The sequence below is a fragment of the Ovis aries genome, chromosome 11, assembly GCF_016772045.2.
Source record: "Ovis aries strain OAR_USU_Benz2616 breed Rambouillet chromosome 11, ARS-UI_Ramb_v3.0, whole genome shotgun sequence".
NCBI lineage: Eukaryota > Metazoa > Chordata > Mammalia > Artiodactyla > Bovidae > Ovis > Ovis aries.
Genome location: NC_056064.1, coordinates 40,338,045 through 40,357,882, shown reverse-complemented (window position 1 = coordinate 40,357,882; position 19,838 = coordinate 40,338,045). Strand labels below are relative to the sequence as shown.

The 19,838-nt window shown below is 56.7% G+C and overlaps 2 protein-coding genes across 6 annotated transcripts in view; one reads left to right on the top strand and one right to left on the bottom strand.

Annotated features, from left to right (window-relative positions):
* Nucleotides 1-3,259: 3,259 nt before the first annotated feature.
* GJD3 (gap junction protein delta 3) lies at nucleotides 3,260-10,799 on the top strand. Its single transcript, XM_027975455.3, has 2 exons — nucleotides 3,260-3,389; nucleotides 4,165-10,799. The coding sequence occupies exon 2, from the start codon at nucleotides 4,169-4,171 to the stop codon at nucleotides 5,021-5,023; it is 855 nt and encodes a 284-aa protein (XP_027831256.1). The 5' UTR covers nucleotides 3,260-3,389; nucleotides 4,165-4,168; the 3' UTR covers nucleotides 5,024-10,799.
* Nucleotides 10,800-11,550: 751 nt separating this feature from the next.
* Nucleotides 11,551-19,838, bottom strand: part of RARA (retinoic acid receptor alpha) — a 43,159-nt gene continuing 34,871 nt past the window's right edge. For all 5 annotated transcript variants that reach the window (XM_060395598.1, XM_027974579.2, XM_027974580.3 and 2 more), the window contains 6 exons: nucleotides 18,585-18,726; nucleotides 16,511-16,671; nucleotides 16,045-16,221; nucleotides 14,630-14,834; nucleotides 13,697-13,855; nucleotides 11,551-13,124 (listed from right to left, as the gene is read on the bottom strand). In XM_060395598.1, the coding sequence (XP_060251581.1) occupies nucleotides 12,907-13,124; nucleotides 13,697-13,855; nucleotides 14,630-14,834; nucleotides 16,045-16,221; nucleotides 16,511-16,671; nucleotides 18,585-18,726 (1,062 nt within the window). In that variant the 3' untranslated portion in view covers nucleotides 11,551-12,906. The remainder of the gene's footprint in view (nucleotides 13,125-13,696; nucleotides 13,856-14,629; nucleotides 14,835-16,044; nucleotides 16,222-16,510; nucleotides 16,672-18,584; nucleotides 18,727-19,838) is intronic.

Sequence of the window (19,838 nt, the reverse complement as noted above, 5' to 3'; positions counted from 1 at the left end):
GGTGGACTTCTGACAGTGAGGGCTACATTCTCTCTTCTTCCACTCAAGGCCACTCAGAATAAAGATTCCTTTTCCCAGGCTTCCTTGCGGAGGGAAGGCCAATGATATGCGAGCAGGTGGGTCACGTGGCAGCCTCTCCGGACTTTTTAGAGAGATGTTCTTGTGCCTGTTTCTCCCACTTTCATCGCCTCCTCCCTCTGCTGCCTGGAATATGATTGATAGATTCTGTGAATCCTGCAGGAGGGGGGCTACACCGCAGGAGGGGTTTGGAAGGAGCCGCCTGCCCTCTACTTAGGACTTTGGGGCGCAGAGCTGCTCCGCCAGTGCTGAACAGCCCCCGCCCTCCTTTTATGTGAGAAACAAGGTTCCTTCTGGTTTGAGCCACTGTTTAGTATTTTTGCTCTTAGAGCCAGACCTCATCCTAAATAATTATAGAGCTAAGGGAGGAAATAAGCCTGGACAGGGAAGCAGGTCCCAGCTGGTGATAAATGCAGAGCCTGAGGAGTCTATGGGGAACCAAAGGCTGAGGACAGAGGGGAGGAGGCAGAGAGCTGGGGCGACCAGTGACCAGGAGATCATCTGGTCTGGAGGCTTTTCAGACCAGCCTGAGGACCGGCTCAGAAATGGCGCAGCTCTGCGGGGGAAGGGCTGCAGCGGACTTGAAGGGAGTAACCAAGGAGAAGCGGCCATGCCCCCTGCCTCTCACCCGCTCTTCCTTCCTGCTGTTTGAGCTGGGACAGATTTTCACCATTAACCGATTTTGGAGTTTTCTTTTCTACCCAAGACTGTACATTCTGATTGCGGATCTCAGACTGAATATTCACTTAAGTGATCACAGGCCCTGGAGGAGATCAGAGGGAACAACGGAGGTGTGGGACCCAGCAGCGTCATCCTCTTGAGGCAGAGAAGATCTGCACCCTCTAAAACCCTTCCACCCCAGTTCACTCATTCAGCCGCCACACAGATCTACTAAAGTGCCAGGAACTGTCTAGGCATTGAGGGCAGGATAGTATATAAAGCACCAAAAATTTCTGCCCTCCTGGAGCTACCATGCTAATAAAGGAGACGGATGCCACACAGAATAAATAAGAAAAATATAAAGTATGTTATGAAGTGGTCAGTGCAAAGGAGATAAAGCTCAGAAAGGAGACAGGAAGTCAGAGGTTAAATTCCAGTTAGGGCAGCTAGAAAAGGCCTTACTAAAAGGCAGCATTTATATAAAGATCTTTTTAAATGTTAGAGGGACAGAGTGGAGAGAAAATATAGTTGTGGGTTGCTGATGTCATGGGTATTAATTTACCCATGTGTGTGCCTGCCTATGTGTGTTCATGTGTGATGGACATGGGAAGTGGTTCCACGGTCCAACGGACCAGGGTTAGGTGTCTGGGATGGAGACCGAGTGTGAACCAGTCTGAGCCCCACACCAGGCAGCAAGTTGGGCCAAGAATGAGGCCAAGTGCCGCCAGCTCTGGGCAGCATCAGTGACACCTCCTCCCAGGCTGGCACTATCTGAGAAGGAGGATGGGCCCCAGAGATTGCTGAGTCTCCTGTGTCTGGCCCTGTGGTATCAAGGGCCGGGGACAGTGCAGGGGAACCACGGCTCCACGGCTCCCCCCTTGCCCACCCGCCACCTCTGTCACTTTCCACTCTCCACAGGCAGATGCGTCTGGTCTGATGAGGATTTTTCCAGGCTGGGCTGGTGGGCTGACCCAGCAGGGACTATTCCAGGGGTGATGAGGTGTGTCCCTGGGCTCCCATGGCTGGGGGCAGGAGTCATGGGTCAGGGAGCAGCTTTGCCAGGAGCAGGTGGAGGTAGGGAATGGGGAGATCGCTGGTGCTCCCAGCCTACATCCTGTTTTTGGAATGGGCCCCAGCATGTGCTTTCCTTTGGACTTGATCCAGGCCGGTGTCTCCCCACCCAGGCCCTGTCCCTAGGGAACCCCAGCACTCCCGAGCATTAACCTAGGGTTTTTCCAGGCAGGGCTGGGCTGGAGCCAGTGTGGGTGAAGGACACATTTCCCACCCCTTCTTGAAACCAGCCAGGGGTCCCCATCAGCACATGGAAAACCAGACAGGCCCCCGTGGCCGGAGAGGAGACCAAGTGTCACCAAAGAGGTAAGTCCTAGCATGGCCCCACACAAAGCCCTAGGAACTGTCAGGCCCTGGAAAGTCCAGACAGGCTAGAACCAGAACAGTTCCACCATGAGCTTCAGAACGTGGGCTCCAAACCAGTGAGGCTGGGTGTGAGGCCAGGACCCTCTCTGTCTTGCTGCGTGACTGTGCCTTAGACCCTCTGAGTCTCAGCTTCCCATCCTTGTCAGGAGGATGAAATAAGCTAATTCTTATGATGAGTGGGGCCTGGGGCCCGACCCAGAGCAATTTCACAGGCGAAGGAGGAGAATGGTGTGGGTCCAGACTCCTGGAAAGGCAGAGAGGACAAATGAACACTTAACCTGGGAGTGTCCCCTCCCTGGCCACTCAGGTCACCCTTGGTCATCCTAACTGCCCTTCTCTATGGGACAGCTTCTCTGGCTACCTAGAGCAGTAGAAGGTGACTCAGTTCAAAGCCTTGTGAGGGAAAAGAAACCTTTCTATTTACTTTTCACATTATAAAATGACACGCTCATTACAGTAAATCTGGAAGTTACAGAAAAGCAGGAAGGAAGCAAAAGCTTTTATTCAAGTCCCAAGGCCAGACACCCTTGATACCCTAATGTTTTTCCAAAAGGAACATTTTTCTGGGCTTGAGCTTTTCTGTGACATGGTTGGGACCTCAGCATTAAGATGCAGAGCTGGAAGGGAACTTGGGGATCAGCTGGCCCAGGCTCCTCAGCTGACAAGCCAGGAGACTGGCCCAGAAGAACTAAGGGACTTGTACTGTCAGAGCTTGAAGAAGAGTTAGCAGGTGTCTGTTGCTTAAAACACCAGTGCCACCAATACCAGCATCAAACCCTGTGCCAGCCCTGAAGACTGCCTTCAGGGGGGATAGTCACATGATAGTGGATCTAGGCCTTCCAGTTAGGAGAGTCTGTTAGAGATGGACTTCCTTCAACAGGGATGAGCGCTGGGTAACCCCATTCCTCATTTCCAGTGGGGACTCAGCCCTGGTGTGGGGGTGGGGGTGGGGGTATGAGGGGATGGGAAGGGAAGGCTGGCAGAATCCAGCAAGGGGCGTGGCCCTGTGTCTGTTCCCAGGGGTGGAGCCAGTCAACAGGGTCACCCTGTCCCTTTAAGAGAAGGGGGAGCACTCGCCCCTCTCAGGCATCCTGTCTTGCCATCCATCCTGACCAAATCCAAAAGGAAAAATGAAAGAAGGATCAGGAGAAACAGGTCCCAACCATTTCCCAAGGTTCTTTACTCGGCTTTAACATCCCAGCGCCAGCTGCAGGGTGAGTGGTTATGGGTGAGGGTCTGGGGGCCTGTGGGACCTGTGAGGGGGGTGTTGGGGAGTCTCTCGGGAGATACGAGAAGCTGGAAGCAGGGAGACACCAGGGAGGAGATGGGAAGAGGTGGGCCAGCATTCCCACCACACAGATGGTAGGGGACGTCTAGGACAATGGATCCTGATGGAAGTGGGGTTCCTTCCCTTTGTGTCCACTCCCCAATTTTGAGAGGAGTTCACTGCAGTTAAAAAAAAAAAAAAAAAAAAAAGGAGGGAGGCAAGAGAAACGGTGGGCGGAGAAAGAAGAGGGTGAATCCTCTGGGTCTGCTGGCTCCACTTCACCCAGAAGTACCAAGCTGGGTCAGAGCCTTGGGTTCAGGGCACTGCTCTTGCCCACAGAAAGCATCCTGGAGCACACGAGGGCACTGCTGGGTTTCTGCTTCCACACATGTAGTCAGGGGCTGGCAGGGCTCATCTCCGAGGTCCTTTCCCTCCAACCTGGCCTCGGAGGAGCGCAGGATCCAACCCAGCAGTTCCATGGGTGTCTGACCAGAGCACCGGGGCGGAGCTCCTTCCCAGCGCCCCTGAGCCCTCCTAAGCTAAGCCCTTTGTTCCCTCAAAGCCCCTGCTAAAGCCAGGTCTGGCTGACCCCCTGGCTCACCTCGAAGTTAGAGGCGGTCCAGCTGATCCCACCCCGATGGGCGCGGAGGGTTGGGAGGGTTGGGAGGGTTGGGACCCTGATCCTTCGGCCTCTTAACTGCCCGCCCGGCGTCTATCTCCAGCGCCATGGGGGAGTGGGCGTTCCTCGGCTCGCTGCTGGACGCTGTGCAGCTGCAGTCGCCGCTCGTGGGCCGCCTGTGGCTGGTGGTCATGCTGATCTTCCGCATCCTGGTGCTGGCCACGGTGGGCGGCGCCGTGTTCGAGGACGAGCAGGAGGAGTTTGTGTGCAACACGCTGCAGCCTGGCTGTCGCCAGACCTGCTACGACCGCGCCTTCCCCGTCTCCCACTACCGCTTCTGGCTCTTCCACATCCTGCTGCTGTCGGCGCCCCCGGTGCTCTTCGTCATCTACTCGGTGCACCGGGCCAGCAAGGAGCCGGGCGGCGCGGACGGCGGGGCGGGGGCCCCGGGGCGCCCGGGGGACCGCCGCGCGCGCCGCTGCTACCTGCTGAGCGTGGCGCTGCGCCTGCTGGCCGAGCTGGCCTTCCTGGCGGGCCAGTCGCTGCTCTACGGCTTCCGCGTGGCCCCGCACTTCGTGTGCGCAGGTCCCCCGTGCCCACACACCGTGGACTGCTTCGTGAGCCGGCCCACCGAGAAGACTGTCTTCGTGGTCTTCTACTTCGCGGTGGGGCTGCTCTCGGCGCTGCTCAGCGTGGCCGAGCTGGGCCACCTGGTCTGGAAGGGCCGCCCGCGCGCCGGCCGCTGTAGCCAGGCCGCCGAGCGCGACAACCGCTGCAACCTCGCGCACGAGGAGGCGCGGCAGCTGCTCCAGCCGCTGCCCTCCCTGCCCACGCAGCGATCGGGCACCGACCCCTACGCCCCACCGGCTTATGCGCACGGGGCGCCGGCCGGTGACAGCGAGGGCGGCAGCGGCCGCAGCAAGGCGTCGCTGGCCACCATCCGTCAGGACCTGGCCATCTAGAACTGCCTGGGGCGGGAGGTGAGGCCAGAGGCCGGACCCCACCATCCCGGAGCAAGAAGTGTCTCCTCACCCACTGTTGGTAGGGTCCCCTGCCCCAGCAGATGACACGCAGGGCGCAGGGCCCTCCAGGCAGCACCCGCACTTCCCAGCGGAGCTAGGGACATCGAATCAACTAAGGCCTGTCCTTGGTGCCCTGATCCAGACGGAAAGGAAGGAGGCCAGGGAGGCTGAAAGAAGGTGGACCAGAGGAGGGCAGAGTCAGTGGAGAGTGGACGTTCTGGAGGAGCCCTGGGTGTTTTACTGGAAAGGAAAACAGCTGTGATACCAGCATCCCCCGGGGCCTCTCCTTGTTCAGACTGAGCTGTAGACTCTACTACGGCTCTCTGTGTACATACGTGTACACACATTCGGTGTGAGCATAGGCGCCCTCGCATGTTGTAAAACCTGTGTAAGCACTTTGTGTGTGTGTGTGCACGCATATATATCCTGTGTGAGCTCTGGATGTGCACAAGTGTGCGTATGCACATGTCCAGCTTGGGCAGGCTTTCTGCACACACGTGTGCCTACCCCTGTGTGCATTCTGCATCTGTGCGTGTGACGGTGTGTCCTGTGTGAGTTGTGTGTGTGATCTGTGACATGCCCCGTGTGGGTGGCCAGGATCCAGGGCAAGCAGCAGCCACGGTGGCGCCTCCCTTCCTCGGAAGATCTCCCCTCCCGATCGAGCCCACGCAGGAGGGGTGCTGGAGGGGAGGCAGCCCTTCACCCTGGGCGGGCCTCAGTCCAGGTACCGGCTGCACTCTCAACCTTGTCACCTGGGCAAGGTGGCTGGGCCCTTCTTTCATGAAGACAGAGTGGGGCTGGGGCTGGGGTCAGAGGGCAGGACTCCTAGCTTCCTCCTCCTCACCCTGCTGCTGTTACCCCAGTCCATAAGCATCCTCCTGGCCGTGCATTTTCTTCCTTCACTTCTTCCCTCACTCCCACCCTCTAGAAATACAAGGAACTGTCTACAGGGCTGCCTCCTGTTCATTCCTGTCTCTCCTCTGCCCCTATCAGCTTCCTCCTTCACCACACCCGTGGGGATGCTGTCCATAAGCGGCCAGCACCTTCTCTGATGGCTCAGACAGTAAAGAATCTGTCTGGAATGCAGGATACCTGGGTTCGATCCCTGGGTCAGGAAGATCCCCTGGAGAAGAAAACGGCAACCCACTCCTGGCAAATCCCATGGACAGAGGAGCCTCGTGGGCTACAGTCCATGGGGTCGCAAAGAGTCCGACACTACTGAGCAACGAACACACACACACATACACACACAGACCCCTAAGTGAAAAATCCGGGGATCACCATCTAACCACACCTCTGGGCCGTCACCAGACTCTGCTGAGCAGGCTGCCAGGGACCCACTCTGCACAATTTTATTCTACACCTCTGGTCATTCCCTCCCTATCCTCCATTCCTTCATGCCTCTTCCTCAGCTTTCCTGCCTGGACTGCACACAAGCAGAGGGAAGAGTCTTTCTAAACAGGTACCCCTGCTTACTCTTTGGGGCTCCCCTGTCCTCAGGTAAGTCAAGCACCTGAGCGAGGCTTCTGAATCCCCCACGTCTGGCCCTGTTACATCAGGTCTTCCCCAGCCCCTTCACCTCAGCTCCTCCAAAGTTTCCATGCTCCAAATCAATCTAAACTTTCTGTTCCTACTAAGGGTACCCAGATTTGCTTCTGATGTTTCAACTTGCTGTTCCTTTGCCTGGAGCAGCCTCCCTCTCTGCTGCCCCCCTTCCTCTAGTTAACTCCTCCCTGCCTTTTGGTCTCATTTGGGAAGAAAATGAATGCCTTTCTGGACAGACAGATCAGCCCCACAAAACCAGAGCTAAGGCCCCAAGGCAGCACTTCTGTTGGATACATAGCTCTCTCCTCCTCGCAAGCCCATAGTAGGTGCTTGGTAAACTTGCGCTGGGGGGCTTCCCAGGTGGTGCTAATGGTAAAGAACCAGCCTGCCAATGCAGGAGACATAAGAGACATGGGATCAATCCCTGGGTTGGGAAGATCTCCTGGAGGAGGGCATGGCAACCTACTTCAGTATTCTTGCCTGGAGAATCCCATGTAAAGAGGAGCCTGGCGGGCTACAGTCCATAGGGTTGCACAGAGTCGGACACGACTGACCTGACTTAGCACGCACACACACAAAGTTGTGTTGGACGTGTTCTCCAGGCCCAAACACTTATCCATGCTCACAGACTGTGCCGCCATCTCTCTGCCCAGGGTGAGTTCTGTGTCTGCCTCCCAGACCCTTCCACACAGACTCAGACATGAATGTCCAACTCCTTCCCATGTATATTCATTCAACAAATACTTTTGAGCGCATACTATATGCCAGGCACTGTTCTGCAGAAAGAGGACACGAGCCGCCTATGTCATTCCAAGTTTTCCATTAGTCACATTACAAAAGGAAAGGAAACATTTGTAATATATTTTGGTTAACCCAAAATATATTTTTAACATCTAAAATATTATTTCAAACACATCATCAGTATAAAAAAAATTTCACAGAGATGCTTTACCTGTTTCATTTTGTACTGAGTCTGGTATGTGTTCTGTGCTTGAAACCCTTCTCAATTTGGACCACCCACGAATCTCAGGTTCGGCTGTCACCTGTGACAAGTGGCTGCTGTATTAGCAGTTCCACGTGCAAACTTGCCCTCTCAAAGCTTACATTCTGGTGGAGAAGGAAACGACAAACATTAACTGTGCTACCACCCAGGGTAAGAGTCAAGGGAGAGAGCGCGACTCCTGGGGAGTGTCGGGGAAAACTAGCAACCCTCTAGCTGGAAGTCTCTCCAGGGAGAGCACTCACGTTGGAGGAAATGGCAAGAGCAAAGGTCCTGAGGCAGGAATAAGCTGAAAGTGTTGGAGGCCCAAGAAGAGACTGGTGTGGCAGGAGTGGAATGAGGGGGGCAGAGGGGGTCACCAGTAACTCAGATGGCATCTCAACTTCCTTAGCTCTCGCCTCAGTTGCTGGGGCCCCCGGCCACCCGGGCCACCTCCATCCGATGTTGCCATAGCCTGTCTTCTGCTCGCCTTCCGCATCCTGTCAAACATCTGATCCTCCTGTTTCTCCACCTAAGCATTTCCTCCCCCTCGTCACCTGTTTAGAAGCTGCCCAGGAGCAGCCGTCACCGATGGCTTGGTGTATGCCCTCCCTCAGCCTCTGCTCTGGCCCCTGTGATTCTAATCCGAACACTTCTCTCACCAGCTTCAGACCCTTCACTGCTGGGGCTCTCAGGATCCAGTCCCACACCTGAACTCGCCTTGTCCTGATTCTGCCCCAGCCTCTACACCCTCATCTCTTTTTATTTTTTTAATGGAAGGATAATTGCTTTACAGGATGGCATTGGTTTCTGCCAAACACCAGCATGAATCAGCCATAGGTATACAGGTATCCTAGCCCTCCTGAACCTCCTTCCCACCTTCCTCCCCATCCCACCCCTCTAGGTTGTTACAGAGCTGGGTTTGAGTTCCCTGAGTCATATAGCAAACTCCCATTGGCTCTCTGGTTTACATACGGTAATTAAGTTTCCACGTCACTCTCTCCATACATCCCACCCTCTCCTTCCTCTTCCCCTCAGTTGTGTCTGCAAGTCTGTCCTCTGTGTTTCCATTGCTGCCCTGTAAATAATTTCATTGGTACCATCCTCCTAGATTCCATATATATGCGTTAATATATGATATTTGTTCTTCTCTTCACTGTGTATAATAGGCTCTAGGTTCATCCACCTCATTAGACCTGATTCAAATGCGTTCCTTTTCATCAGCCTCACCTCTTTTACCACTTCAACCAAAGCCCAAAATGGTTAAAACACAGAGCTGGGGATAATGTCTGAGCCCAGAAGCTTTTTATTACCTCTGCATTCCACCTAGCTAACTCGTCCCCTTACAGATTTAGGTGGGCGGCGGGGGTACTTCTTTCAGGAAGGTGTCTAAGGCCTGCTCCAGGCCTGGTTAAATGTCTGAGTCTTGCGTTCCCCTAGGCAAAGCACACATCAGCCGTTGATGACCAAACTCCACAGCACTGGTTCTCAACTGGGGGCGATTTTGTCCCCGAGGGGACTTTAGACAATCTCTGGAGACACTGATGGCCCCTCACGACAAATAATTCCCAGTGCAAAATGTCCCTTGTGCCATGGATGAAAACTGCTCTCTGGTGGTGCACTGTGAACCATCCGGAGCGTCCTCAGACCCCAGAGGTTCCCAGCAGCAAAGTTACTATCCCAAGGTGGGCGTTCTGTATGTTTGGGGGTCACTGACTTAGTCATCACAAGGAGGGGGATCCTTCTGGCATTTGGTGAGCAGGGGCTAGGAATGCCAGTGTCCCCCCACAATAAAGAATTGTCACACACACCTTTAGAATGTCCCACGGACGTTTACATAGTGAAAAACCTCTTTATAATTACCTGAGCCCGAAACTTGACTCTGTTTTACGTACAAAATATTGGGGGTTTAGTTTGGGTTTTTTTTTTCACATGGTTGTATTATTCATTATCTGTTTTTATTTCAACATACACCCATATTCTTTAACTTTCCTGGGCTTCCTGTACAGGATAACTTCTGACCTTCTTTTAGATCCAAATATTTGTTAAAAATAGAAACAAATGTAGGACTATGTCGTATTGTCTGGTGATCGTGCCCGTGCGTTGACATATTGAAATTCACAGTTCCGGTCAGTTCAGTTCGGTTGCTCAGTCATGTCCAACTTTGCAACCCCATGGACCAGCACACCAGGCTTCCCTATCCATCACCAACTCCAAGAGCTTTCCTTTACAGGACAGTGTGACAGCATGGTGATTTTCTAACGCATGTGTTTGATATGTTATATTAAATTTCTGTCTAGTTCATAAAGAAACCTGATGGGAAGTGTTAGAAAATATTTGCTAGAGGAAGAGAACCTCTGTCCCACTCCAAACGAGGCGAGACTGTGACATAAGTGAGAAGCTGGCGCCACCTGGTGGCTGAAGTAGAAATGGCAGGTGGATCCCCACAGAAGAGACTTCCCACACAGGAATCTCATCCTGCAGGGGCGCCTGCTAACCTTTCCCAAATACAGCCTCTACTGCCAACTCCCTAGACCTCCCCCAGGCCTCAGTGCTTGACACTTCTTCAAGGGCTTCAGGAAAGAGCTCTGGCTGAGAGGTGGGAGCCCACACTGTTGTTAAGTCGTGTCTGACTCTGTGACCCCATGGACTACAGCATGCCAGGCTTCCCTGTCCCTCACTATCTCCAAGTTTGCTCAGATTCATGTCCATTGAGTTGGCGATGCCATCCAACCATCTCATCTTCTGCTGCCCACTTCTCCTGTCTTCAATCTTTCCCAGCATCAGGGTTTTTTCCACTGAGTTGGCTCTTTGCATCAGGTGGCCAAAGTAGTGGAGCCTCAGCTTCAGCATCAGTCCTTCCAATTAATATTCAGAATTGATTTCCTTAAGGATTTATTGGTTTGATCTCCGAGTCCAAGGGACTCTTAAGAATCTTCTCCAGCACCACAGCATCAGTTCTTCGGTATTCAGCCTTCTTTACGGCCTCAAGTCTCAGGTCTGTGCATGACTCCTGGAAAAACCATAGCTTTGACTACACAGACCTTTGTCCACAAAGTGATGTCTCTGCTTTTCAATACACTGTCTAGGTTTGTCATACTTTTCTTCCAAAGAGCAAGTGTCTTTTCATTTCATGGCTGCAGTCACTGTCCAGAGTGATTTTGGAGCCCAATAAAATCAAACCTGCCAGTTTCCACTTTTTTCCCCATCTATTGGCCATGAGGTGACAGGATCCCTTACTGCCGTTCCCTCATCTGCCACTTGCTTGTCGGGTGACCCTGGGCAAGGGCACTGCCCTCTCTGGACCTCGATGTCTAGTGTGAGGGAGTTAAAACTGGTTTCTAAGGATGCCCAAGGCCTGTCACACTCCATCCTCTCAATCAGGAGCATCCAGGTGCCCTGCCACCTGCCTGTCCCCTGTACCTCCTGCCCACAGAGATGACGTTAGGGGTGAGACAGGGACAGTTCTTCCTGGAGGTGGAAGAACAAGTGGGCCGGCCTCCCAGGTTCCATCCCAATCCTAAGGTCTTCTTAGATTGCAATGAGCAAGCCCCTGACTCAAGCCCCCCGGGCCAACTGCCACTCTTGCTGTGAAGGTCATCGGCGGCCACTAAAGATAGAACTCTGCCACTAAATGACTCTGACTCAAGCTCCAGCTTCCCAAGGGCTAGGGACTCTCAGAGAGCTGAGGTGGCTTTCTCTCTCGGGCTGGGGACTCCCTGAAGGCTGAGGCGGTCTCTCTCTCTCTCCCTCCTGCCTCTCTACATGGGTCCCTGACAGGCTGAGACCCCTAGACCAAGGGCTTCCTAAGGGCAGGCCTGTCTCCTTCCAGCGTTTCCAGAGCTCTGAGCACAGCAAGGCAGGTCCCGAAGGCAGCTTGGGCCCCAGTCCCTGCCCGGACACCGAAAGAAGGCGGCGAGGCAGCGAGGCTCTGAGGCATGTGTAGAATAAATATAACTTTATTCTTTATCCAGTAGATCTCAGTGGCAAGTCCAACAGTAACAGGTGCACCAGCGGGCTCTGGGGGGGATGAGACCCCCAACCCCGGGGCAAGGAGGGCAGGGCAGAGCCAGTTCCCCCAGCCCCGGGGGAGCAGGGGTGAAGTGAGGGGACCCCCTATAGGCCCGTCCTGCGGGGCAAGGAGGGGGCACGGGTGTGGGGTGGGGGGGCAGGTCAGGGAAATGGAGGAACTCAGGCTCCGTGTCTGTCGGCCTGTCTGTCCACTGTGTGTGTGTGCATGTGTGTGTGTGTGTGTGTGTGTGTCTGGGGGCCCTGTGGGCGGTGCTGGTGGCCATGAGGCTGGAGGGCAGGGGAGCTTGGACCCCCTGGCCAGCCCCTTCACGGGGAGGGGAGCGCTGGAGGGCTTCGGTGACGTGGGCTCTGATGGGGAAGCAGCTACGCTGAGGACACAGGGCAGAGAGACACATGCCTGGAGGTCCTGAGGCCCCGGTGCTCTGCCCCAGCCCCATCTCGGGGGTGAGCCACTCCTTCCAGGGGTTGCTGGGAAACTGTCCTTGCCCAGTGGTTAGGCAGAGAGAGAGGAGAGGGCAGGCCTTGGAAAGTTAGTACTTCACAGTTTTAAAGAGAAAACTGAGGAGGAAATGGCTGGGGAGGGGGCCTTGGGGGGCACAGGGACTTGGAGAGAGAGGGGAAGCCCCTTTCAAGCCACTCCCCTCCCCCAGGGCCCACCCCCCCCTCCAGCTCTGAATCCAGCTCCCCCCAATACACAGCACACTTCAGTATAAATGTGCTTAAAATGAAAATTCTTATTTAAAAAAATCAAAACCAGAAAAAAAAATTAAAATAAAAACAAAACCAGCGAGAATTAATACCTGGGGGTTGGTATGGCAAAGTATGTACAGGGGATTCCCCCACCCCTGGCCCACCCCCTCTGTCACCAACCGAGGCAGGGGGGGTTCCCCAACCGGGGGGCAATGGCTTGAGAGTTCTGAGGATGGGGGAGCCAGGTCCTGGCATTTGCTGGTGATGAAGATGTGGCGAGGTGGGCAGAAGGGTGTCTTGATGAACACGAAGCCCCCAGGCCCCATCCCAAGGCCTGGGACCAGGGGTCCTCACTCAGTCCACGGCCACGCCCCTGACGTCAGCCCAAGCTCCAGGAGCGGGCAGTCCAACGCAGGCCCGGGTCTCTGTCTGAAGAGTTGCCGCCACCTCCTCCCTCCAGTCCCCCGGGCAAGGGAGGACAGGTGGGGCGCAGGGCTGGCGGGGGTTGCATGGTTGGTAGAAAGGCAGAGAAAAGCCAGGGCACGGGGTGAGGGCTGTGTCCACCGGGCAAGGGCAGTCACGGGGAGTGGGTGGCCGGGCTGCTTCTGTTTGAGCTGGGGCTGAGGCTGGGGCTACAGCTGCCGGGCGGGGCAGCCAGGCCGCCCCCATCCCGCCCCCCACTCCCCGCTTGTCCGCTCAGAGTGTCCAGGCCTTCTGAGTTCTCCAGCATTTCCTGGATGAGAGGTGGCATGGAGCCCGGAATCTCCATCTTCAGCGTGATCACCCGCTCAGCCCCTGCAGGAGAGAACAGGTCAGTGGGCCCACCCTGCTCCTCTAGCCCTGCACGCAAGCCTGGCCCCAGGAGGGAGCATGCAAGGGGTAGGAGGATCCACAGTACCAGTATCAGCTCCCGCCACACACCGAACCCTGCACTCAGTTTTCTGACCTAAGCCAGCTCTCCTCAGCCCCGACAGCTGAAGGGCAGCAGGGCAAAGTAGCTCCCAACTCTGGCTCTGGGGTCACTGGGCTTGATGCCAGGCCCTTCCTACGTGCTGCTGACTCTCCTACTGACATCTCAAGACAACTCCGTAAATGTTATCCCTGCTCTGCAGATGAGTAACTGAGGCTCAGAGCCGTCGTGTGACCCGCTCAAGGACACACAATGGTCTGGTTCCAGAGCCATGCCCTAAACTAGCATGCCAAGATGACACTGCCACCTTGGGGCTCACAGGCAGGGAGGTCACCTGGGCACGGTGGGGTCCAGGTGAGTGGGGCATCACATGGGCACAAAGATGTGGGGTACTGGCTCAGATGCAGGAGGCCTGACTCTGGACATGGATGGCAGACACACAGGGAGAGAGCCTCACCCTTAGCACTGATGCTCCGGAGGTCTGTGATCTTCATCAGCATCTTGGGGAACATGTGTGGGCGGCTGGGCCTCCGTTTCCGCACATAGACCTTCAGTGCCTCAAGCAGCGGCTCCTGCAGCATGTCCACCCTGTCTGGCTGCTCCAGGTCCTGCCGGTCTGAAGAAGCAGAGAAGCCCGCTCAGTCCGGTGAGGAGCACAGCTGCGGGCCCCATCGTGACCACCAGGGGGCGCCCCTGTCCAGGCCACAGGCAGAGTATCGTTGCTCCCCACGCCTCCCCACACACAGAGGCCCTAAGAGGCTCTCAAATGTGAGCAAAGAGGGGCAAATGTGAGCAAAGAGGGGCTGGGGACAAGGGTGTCCCAAAGCTCACCCTGAGAGCCCACACCCCTAAACACAGGCAGTGCCATCTTAAGTAGAGGTAGGTCTCCCACTCCTGCTGGTTATTCTGGACACCAGCCCAACATGGCAGCACTCATGTCAATAAAATAGTAACAGCAGCCAACATCTCCTGGGTCTTACTCTGGGCACACTGTGCCTTATTTATTACCTCCTAATCCTCCCATCAACTTTATGAAGTGGAGACCATTACTGCCCCCATTTTACAGAAATGGAGGCTCAGAGAAGTTCAGCGACCCTGCTGAAGGTCACATGTTGGCCAGGATTTGAACCTGGGTGGTCTGACCTCCAAGTCCTCACTCGTAAGCCCCCTGTAAGGAGCGCTGCCTGGAAATAGGGAACCAGAGCTCAGGTCTCCATCACTGTTCCCTTGCCCTGTGGCCACAGACCAGATCCTACTCCACTGGGACTCAGTTTCCTGTCTGACAGGTGCCTTTCTGATCAAATGATCCCCCAGCTTCTCCCTGGGAGAGGCTCCGCAAGCCACACCACCACCCCTGAGCCTGGCCCCCAGACCCAGGGCCCCTGCCCACCTCCACAGATGAGGCAGATGGCGCTGAGCAACCCAGTCTCAGCGTCATCCATCTCCAGGGGAAGCAGCTGGTTGGCGAAGGCGAAGACCAGGTCCGTGAGTGGGCCGAAGCCGGCGTTGTGCATCTGGGTCCGGTTCAGGGTCAGCCCGTCCGAGAAGGTCATCGTGTCCTGCTCGGGCGTGTACCGCGTGCAGATCCGCAGGATCTGGGTGCAGAGGGTTCTCGAGTTCAGGAACTCACATCCGCCAGCACTTCCGGCACCAGCATCCCCCCCAGGACCACCTGGCCGGCAGCCAGACCACTACGGTTCTACAGAACCTTCTGTGCAACACAGTAGCCACCAGTCACACTGGTGACCGCTGGGCACTTGAGACATGCTGAGTGCAACTGAGGAACTGAATTTAATTTTAATTAATTTCAATTTAAAACAGCCATACATGGCCAGCGGCTACTGTATTAGACAGTGCAAATCTACAGCATCCTGCCTCCACACAGAGAATTAAGAGGGAGACAAAACATTTCCAGGAAGGCCCAAACCAAAGGGGGTTTCGGTCTATGGTTCCCAGGGCTGGGTACAGAACAAGAGCTCAGTAAATGTACCTCATCTTCAGCTCTCTCAAACCCTGACCCTGCCTCTTGCATCTCCCTTCCACCAGGAGCAGCAGCCTGGTCACAGCCCAGGTTCCCGACCTTGGAGGTCGCCAAGAGGGAACAGGAGGGCTGAGGAAGACAGGGAGGACAAGCCTCCCTCCAGCCTTGGATTTGACAGTCTCATCCGCCCCCATCCTGCCTCAAGTCCAGCCTACCCTCTGGCCCCACCAAATGCCCTGCAGGCCCCTGAATCCCACTGGTCCCACACCAGCAGGCCTTCCACATACCGCTCTACACACCTCTAGAGGCTACCTCCTCTGGGGCTCTTCCCTAGGGCCCAGCAGTGCGGCTCTCTGTCCTGCAGGGAGGGGACAGCCCTCCCCTATCTGCAGCCAGCACTTATCACAGTTTTGCAACCTCTGTTTACCTATCTGTTGCCTCCACCAATGGAAGATTCTCAAGAGGGGACAGTGGTGTGTTCACCTCTGTTCTGAAACCCAGTTCAAGGCCTGGCCATACAGGGTCCCAGGTGAACCTTTATTAGACTGAATAGATGGGAAGATGGGTGGCTGGACGGAAGCACTGAATCAAAGATGGGCTGAGGATGGACGAATGAGAGTACAGGTGAATGGTGCACACCGGGTGCTGGGTGGCTAAGCAGACAGGTAGACATGCGGGAGAGAGCAAAGGTGGCTGTTTGGGTGGGTGGGCCTTTGGACAGGTTGACTCCAGACAGATTTTTAGGAAGGTGCTTATTTGAGCGGCAGGACATCCTCCAAGAACACAGGGGGCAGTGCCTAGGTGGGCAAGGTGCAGACCCTCACCAGGATGTCCAGGCAGGCAGCCTTGAGGAGGGTGATCTGGTCCGCAATGGTGAGGGTGGTGAAGCCGGGCAGTTGCTTGGCGAACTCCACAGTCTTAATGATGCACTTGGTGGAGAGTTCACTGAACTTGTCCCAGAGGTCAATGTCCAGGGAGACACGCTGTTCTGAGCTGTTGTTCTGGGCGGATGGGGGGGGCAGGGGGAGGAAAGTGAGGGCCTTCCCCTGGTGGCACCCTTCTGGGCCTGGCTCTACCTGCCCCGCCCCACAGGCCTGCCCTCTACTGGCCTTCACTTCCTGAGAGGCGGGGAAGGGGCAGACAAGGCAGCCCAAGCAGGGCTGCGGAGGGGCAGGCCTGGAAGAAGCAGGTGTGCCCCTGGGGGGCTGTACCGAAGTGTATTTGCCCAGCCTGGGGGAGGGGCAGGCCTGACAGCTGGAGGGCATGAGGTTGGCGGGGGGTGGGCCATACCGTAGTGTATTTGCCCAGTTGGCAGAGCGCAGGGAAGGTCTCCTGATGCGCTTTGCGCACCTTCTCGATGAGCTCCCCCACCTCCGGTGTCAACGTGTAGCTCTCAGAGCACTCAGGCTTGGGCACCTCCTTCTTCTTCTTGTTCCGGTCATTTCTCACGGCTGTGGAGGGCCCAGGCCGCACAGTGAGAGGGCAGGTGGGGTCAGTGGTCCATCCCCCCAGCCGTCCAACCCCAGCCCAAGCTCCGCCCACCAGACTAAGAACTGTCACTGCACAGAAGTGCACACACGTGAGCGCGCAGGCAGGCGGGACATCCGCACAGCCGGTCCCTTGGCCCCCCCCCCCCCCGCTGCGGTGCCCACCCGGCCCTCACGCTGAGGCCTGCCCCAGGGCCTGTGACCACAGCATGCGTGCCCCAGACCAGCTCGCTCTCCGGGCGTCTGCTCCAGCTCACTCTCCAGGGTGAAAGCCCGTGTGCAGGTGTCCCAGGTCTGTGCTCCCAGCCTCCCTGCCCCCGGCCCTCCTGGCAGTGCTCGGGATGGGCTCAGAGCAGCTCCCTGGGCGGGCAGACACGGAGTAGGGCTCCCCAGCCTGAGAGTAGGGGGCCGGGTGGGAGACTCTCTCGGCCCATTAGCCGGGGGAGCTGACAAATCGCCGGGGGCGCTGAGCCGCACACACCACTCGGCTTTAAAGAAGCGATGGGGTCGTTACCAGCCGATTATCCCAGACACACAATCACTCACGGGGCCAGTGGTGGCGGCTGCTGACGCTGGAGGAAGAGAGGGTGGGGGGTGGGGGACCCAGGGAGGGGGTAGCAGGGTGGGGGGGGAGCTGGCATAATTTGGAGATCACTCATGTCGATTCTGCAAATTCAATAAAGTGCAAGGGAGAGAAGGGAGCGGGAGAGAGAGAGAGGGGGGATAATTTGGGAAGAGAAAATTGCAGCTGTGACAAGACGTTTATCATTCGGAAGCTTTAATTCTATTGAAATGGCAGCTGCTCAGCTCCGGGGCACAGAGCAGCCAGGGAGGAGGTGGAGGGAGGGGAAGGGGGAGTTGGCAGTGGGAGGGACAGGGGGCCCCACCCTGGTCCCCCTGCCATGAAAAGCTCTGGGATCCGAAGGTGGCAGAAGCAGAGGAGGAGGAGGTGCTGGGCCTGCAGAGAAGGGTCCCAGGTCTGCAGGTCCCAAGTTGTCTCCCGCTCTGCAGCGTGGAGCCACCACTTCCTATGCTGCAGAACAACACAGCCCTTTCCTCCTGAGGCAGGAGGTGGCCGGGTACTTCAGGGTCCCTCTGCTCCTGTCCCCCAACCATGTCCCCTCCCCACTTCCTTCTTCCACTGCCCTGCCCACAAAGGGCTAGAGGGTCCTGCAGCCCCCTCCCCCACCCCTTCCCCCAAGGCTCGGGCTCCATGGCAACGGCCACGCAGACAAGGAGGCGTCTGTCAGCGTCATTTATCTCTGACATCATCAATCACCGGTCACCAAGGCAACACCCATGATTCAACACAAGAGGGTCTCCCTGTCCAGCCCTCCTTCTTTCCCTCCATCGGGCCTCAGCTGAGCCCAAACTGGAAACCCCCATTCCTCTGGGACTAGAGAAGTCCCAATTCGCTCCTCCAACTCCAGGTCCCAGGCTCCACGAGACAAAGGCTCTTAGATCCCGGTGCCTGCAGCAACCCCAACACATGCACACAAATACCCAGCAGCACCCCTGTCCTCAGATGCACGATTGGGATGGGGGGACTCCGGGATGCTTCCGAGCCCAGCCCCAAAGCCAGTCAGAGCCTGGAAGCAAGCTGGCAGGGGCAGACACGTGCACACACGTGAGCAAGCCCACACAGCCCGCCTCACACGAACAGGAAGGGCTGTCCGCCCATGGACACACAGATGGTGAGACAGACAGGTCCGTGCAGCTATACATGAACTGTCCTCAACCATGAGCCAAGGCACCGCATCACGGTAAGGTCCATTTACACCCACACGCTCATCCACATGCCCCTGCTCCTCTGGCTTTAGGGGCCAGGAGCTCACACCCTGCCCGGTGCGCGGCACAGCCCCGTCAGTGGCACTCACACTCCTTGGACATGCCCACTTCGAAGCACTTCTGCAGCCGACAGTACTGGCAACGGTTCCGGGTCACCTTGTTGATGATGCAGTTCTTGTCCCGGTGACACGTGTACACCATGTTCTTCTGGATGCTGCGGCGGAAGAAGCCCTGGGTATAGAGAGCAGGGCGTCAGGTCAGCCACACCCACAGTCGAGCAGTGCTGGCCTATAGCCTCAGTTCGAGGGCTGAGGGTCAGGCGACTACTGTCCCCAAGCCTTTGGCCATCCCCTACCCGAGAAGGCCAGATAAGACGGGGAGAAGGGTACACCTACAAGGATACCCCGGGAAGAATCTGAGCATCTGCTGCCTCCACACTGGGATGGGGAGGGGGCTTCCCCCACCCTGCGCACATAGACCTGGCTTCCTCACCCTGGGGAAGGGGACCACAGGCTGCTGGTGGGTCAGGAAAAGGGGCAGACGGGGCTAGATGGGAGACAGAGCTCTAGAACCCACAGCCCTGGGCTCGGAGTGCAAGAAAAGAAGACAAGCAGGAGGGGCCAGAGAGATACACACACAGGCTGGCCTGGCCTGACAGGTGGAGACATGAGTGCTCACAGGCAAGGCGGCAATACACATGTTCACTAACCAGGCAGATGAGCACAGATCACAGGGTGACTAGGTTGGTCAGAGGCTGCCCATGTGGGCTAACAGAGAGATGGACAGATGCCTGACCAGGGCAGACCACGAACAGCTGGTCTGGACCGGACAGACAGACAGAGTCCAAGGCCTTGTGCTTTTTGCCCTTGACCTCTGCCCCACACCTAGTGGCCACTCCACACTGAGAGGGAGCCGTAGGGCCCCAAGCCCCAAAGCTGTGCAGCTTCTGATCCCCAATCCCTGGGGAAGAAACAGGTATACAGAGACTCAAGCCCTGGGGAGAGGAAGCGGGAAGGTCATGCCCACAGCTTCCGGAAAGGTGGCAGTCCCGTCTGCACCCTGGAGCCTAACGTGGGCACATGGAAATCCGGCCAGACGCTGGGGAGCCCCAGCCCGGGCACCTGAAGGAGAGGCCAAGGCAAGGCGCCTGCTCCTGACGGCCTCCTGCCAGGCTGCCATGGTGAGGTGCGGGCAGGCCACCAGGGGCAGGCCTCCTGGGTCCCCAGCCAAGAGCCAGTCGGCAGCCAGTTCACCATGGCAACGCGGGCAGCGGGAGCAGAGCGGGTGTGAGCCCTGCCAGCTGGAGGATGGAGATGCTGGGGGCAGAGTCAGGGCTGGAGGAG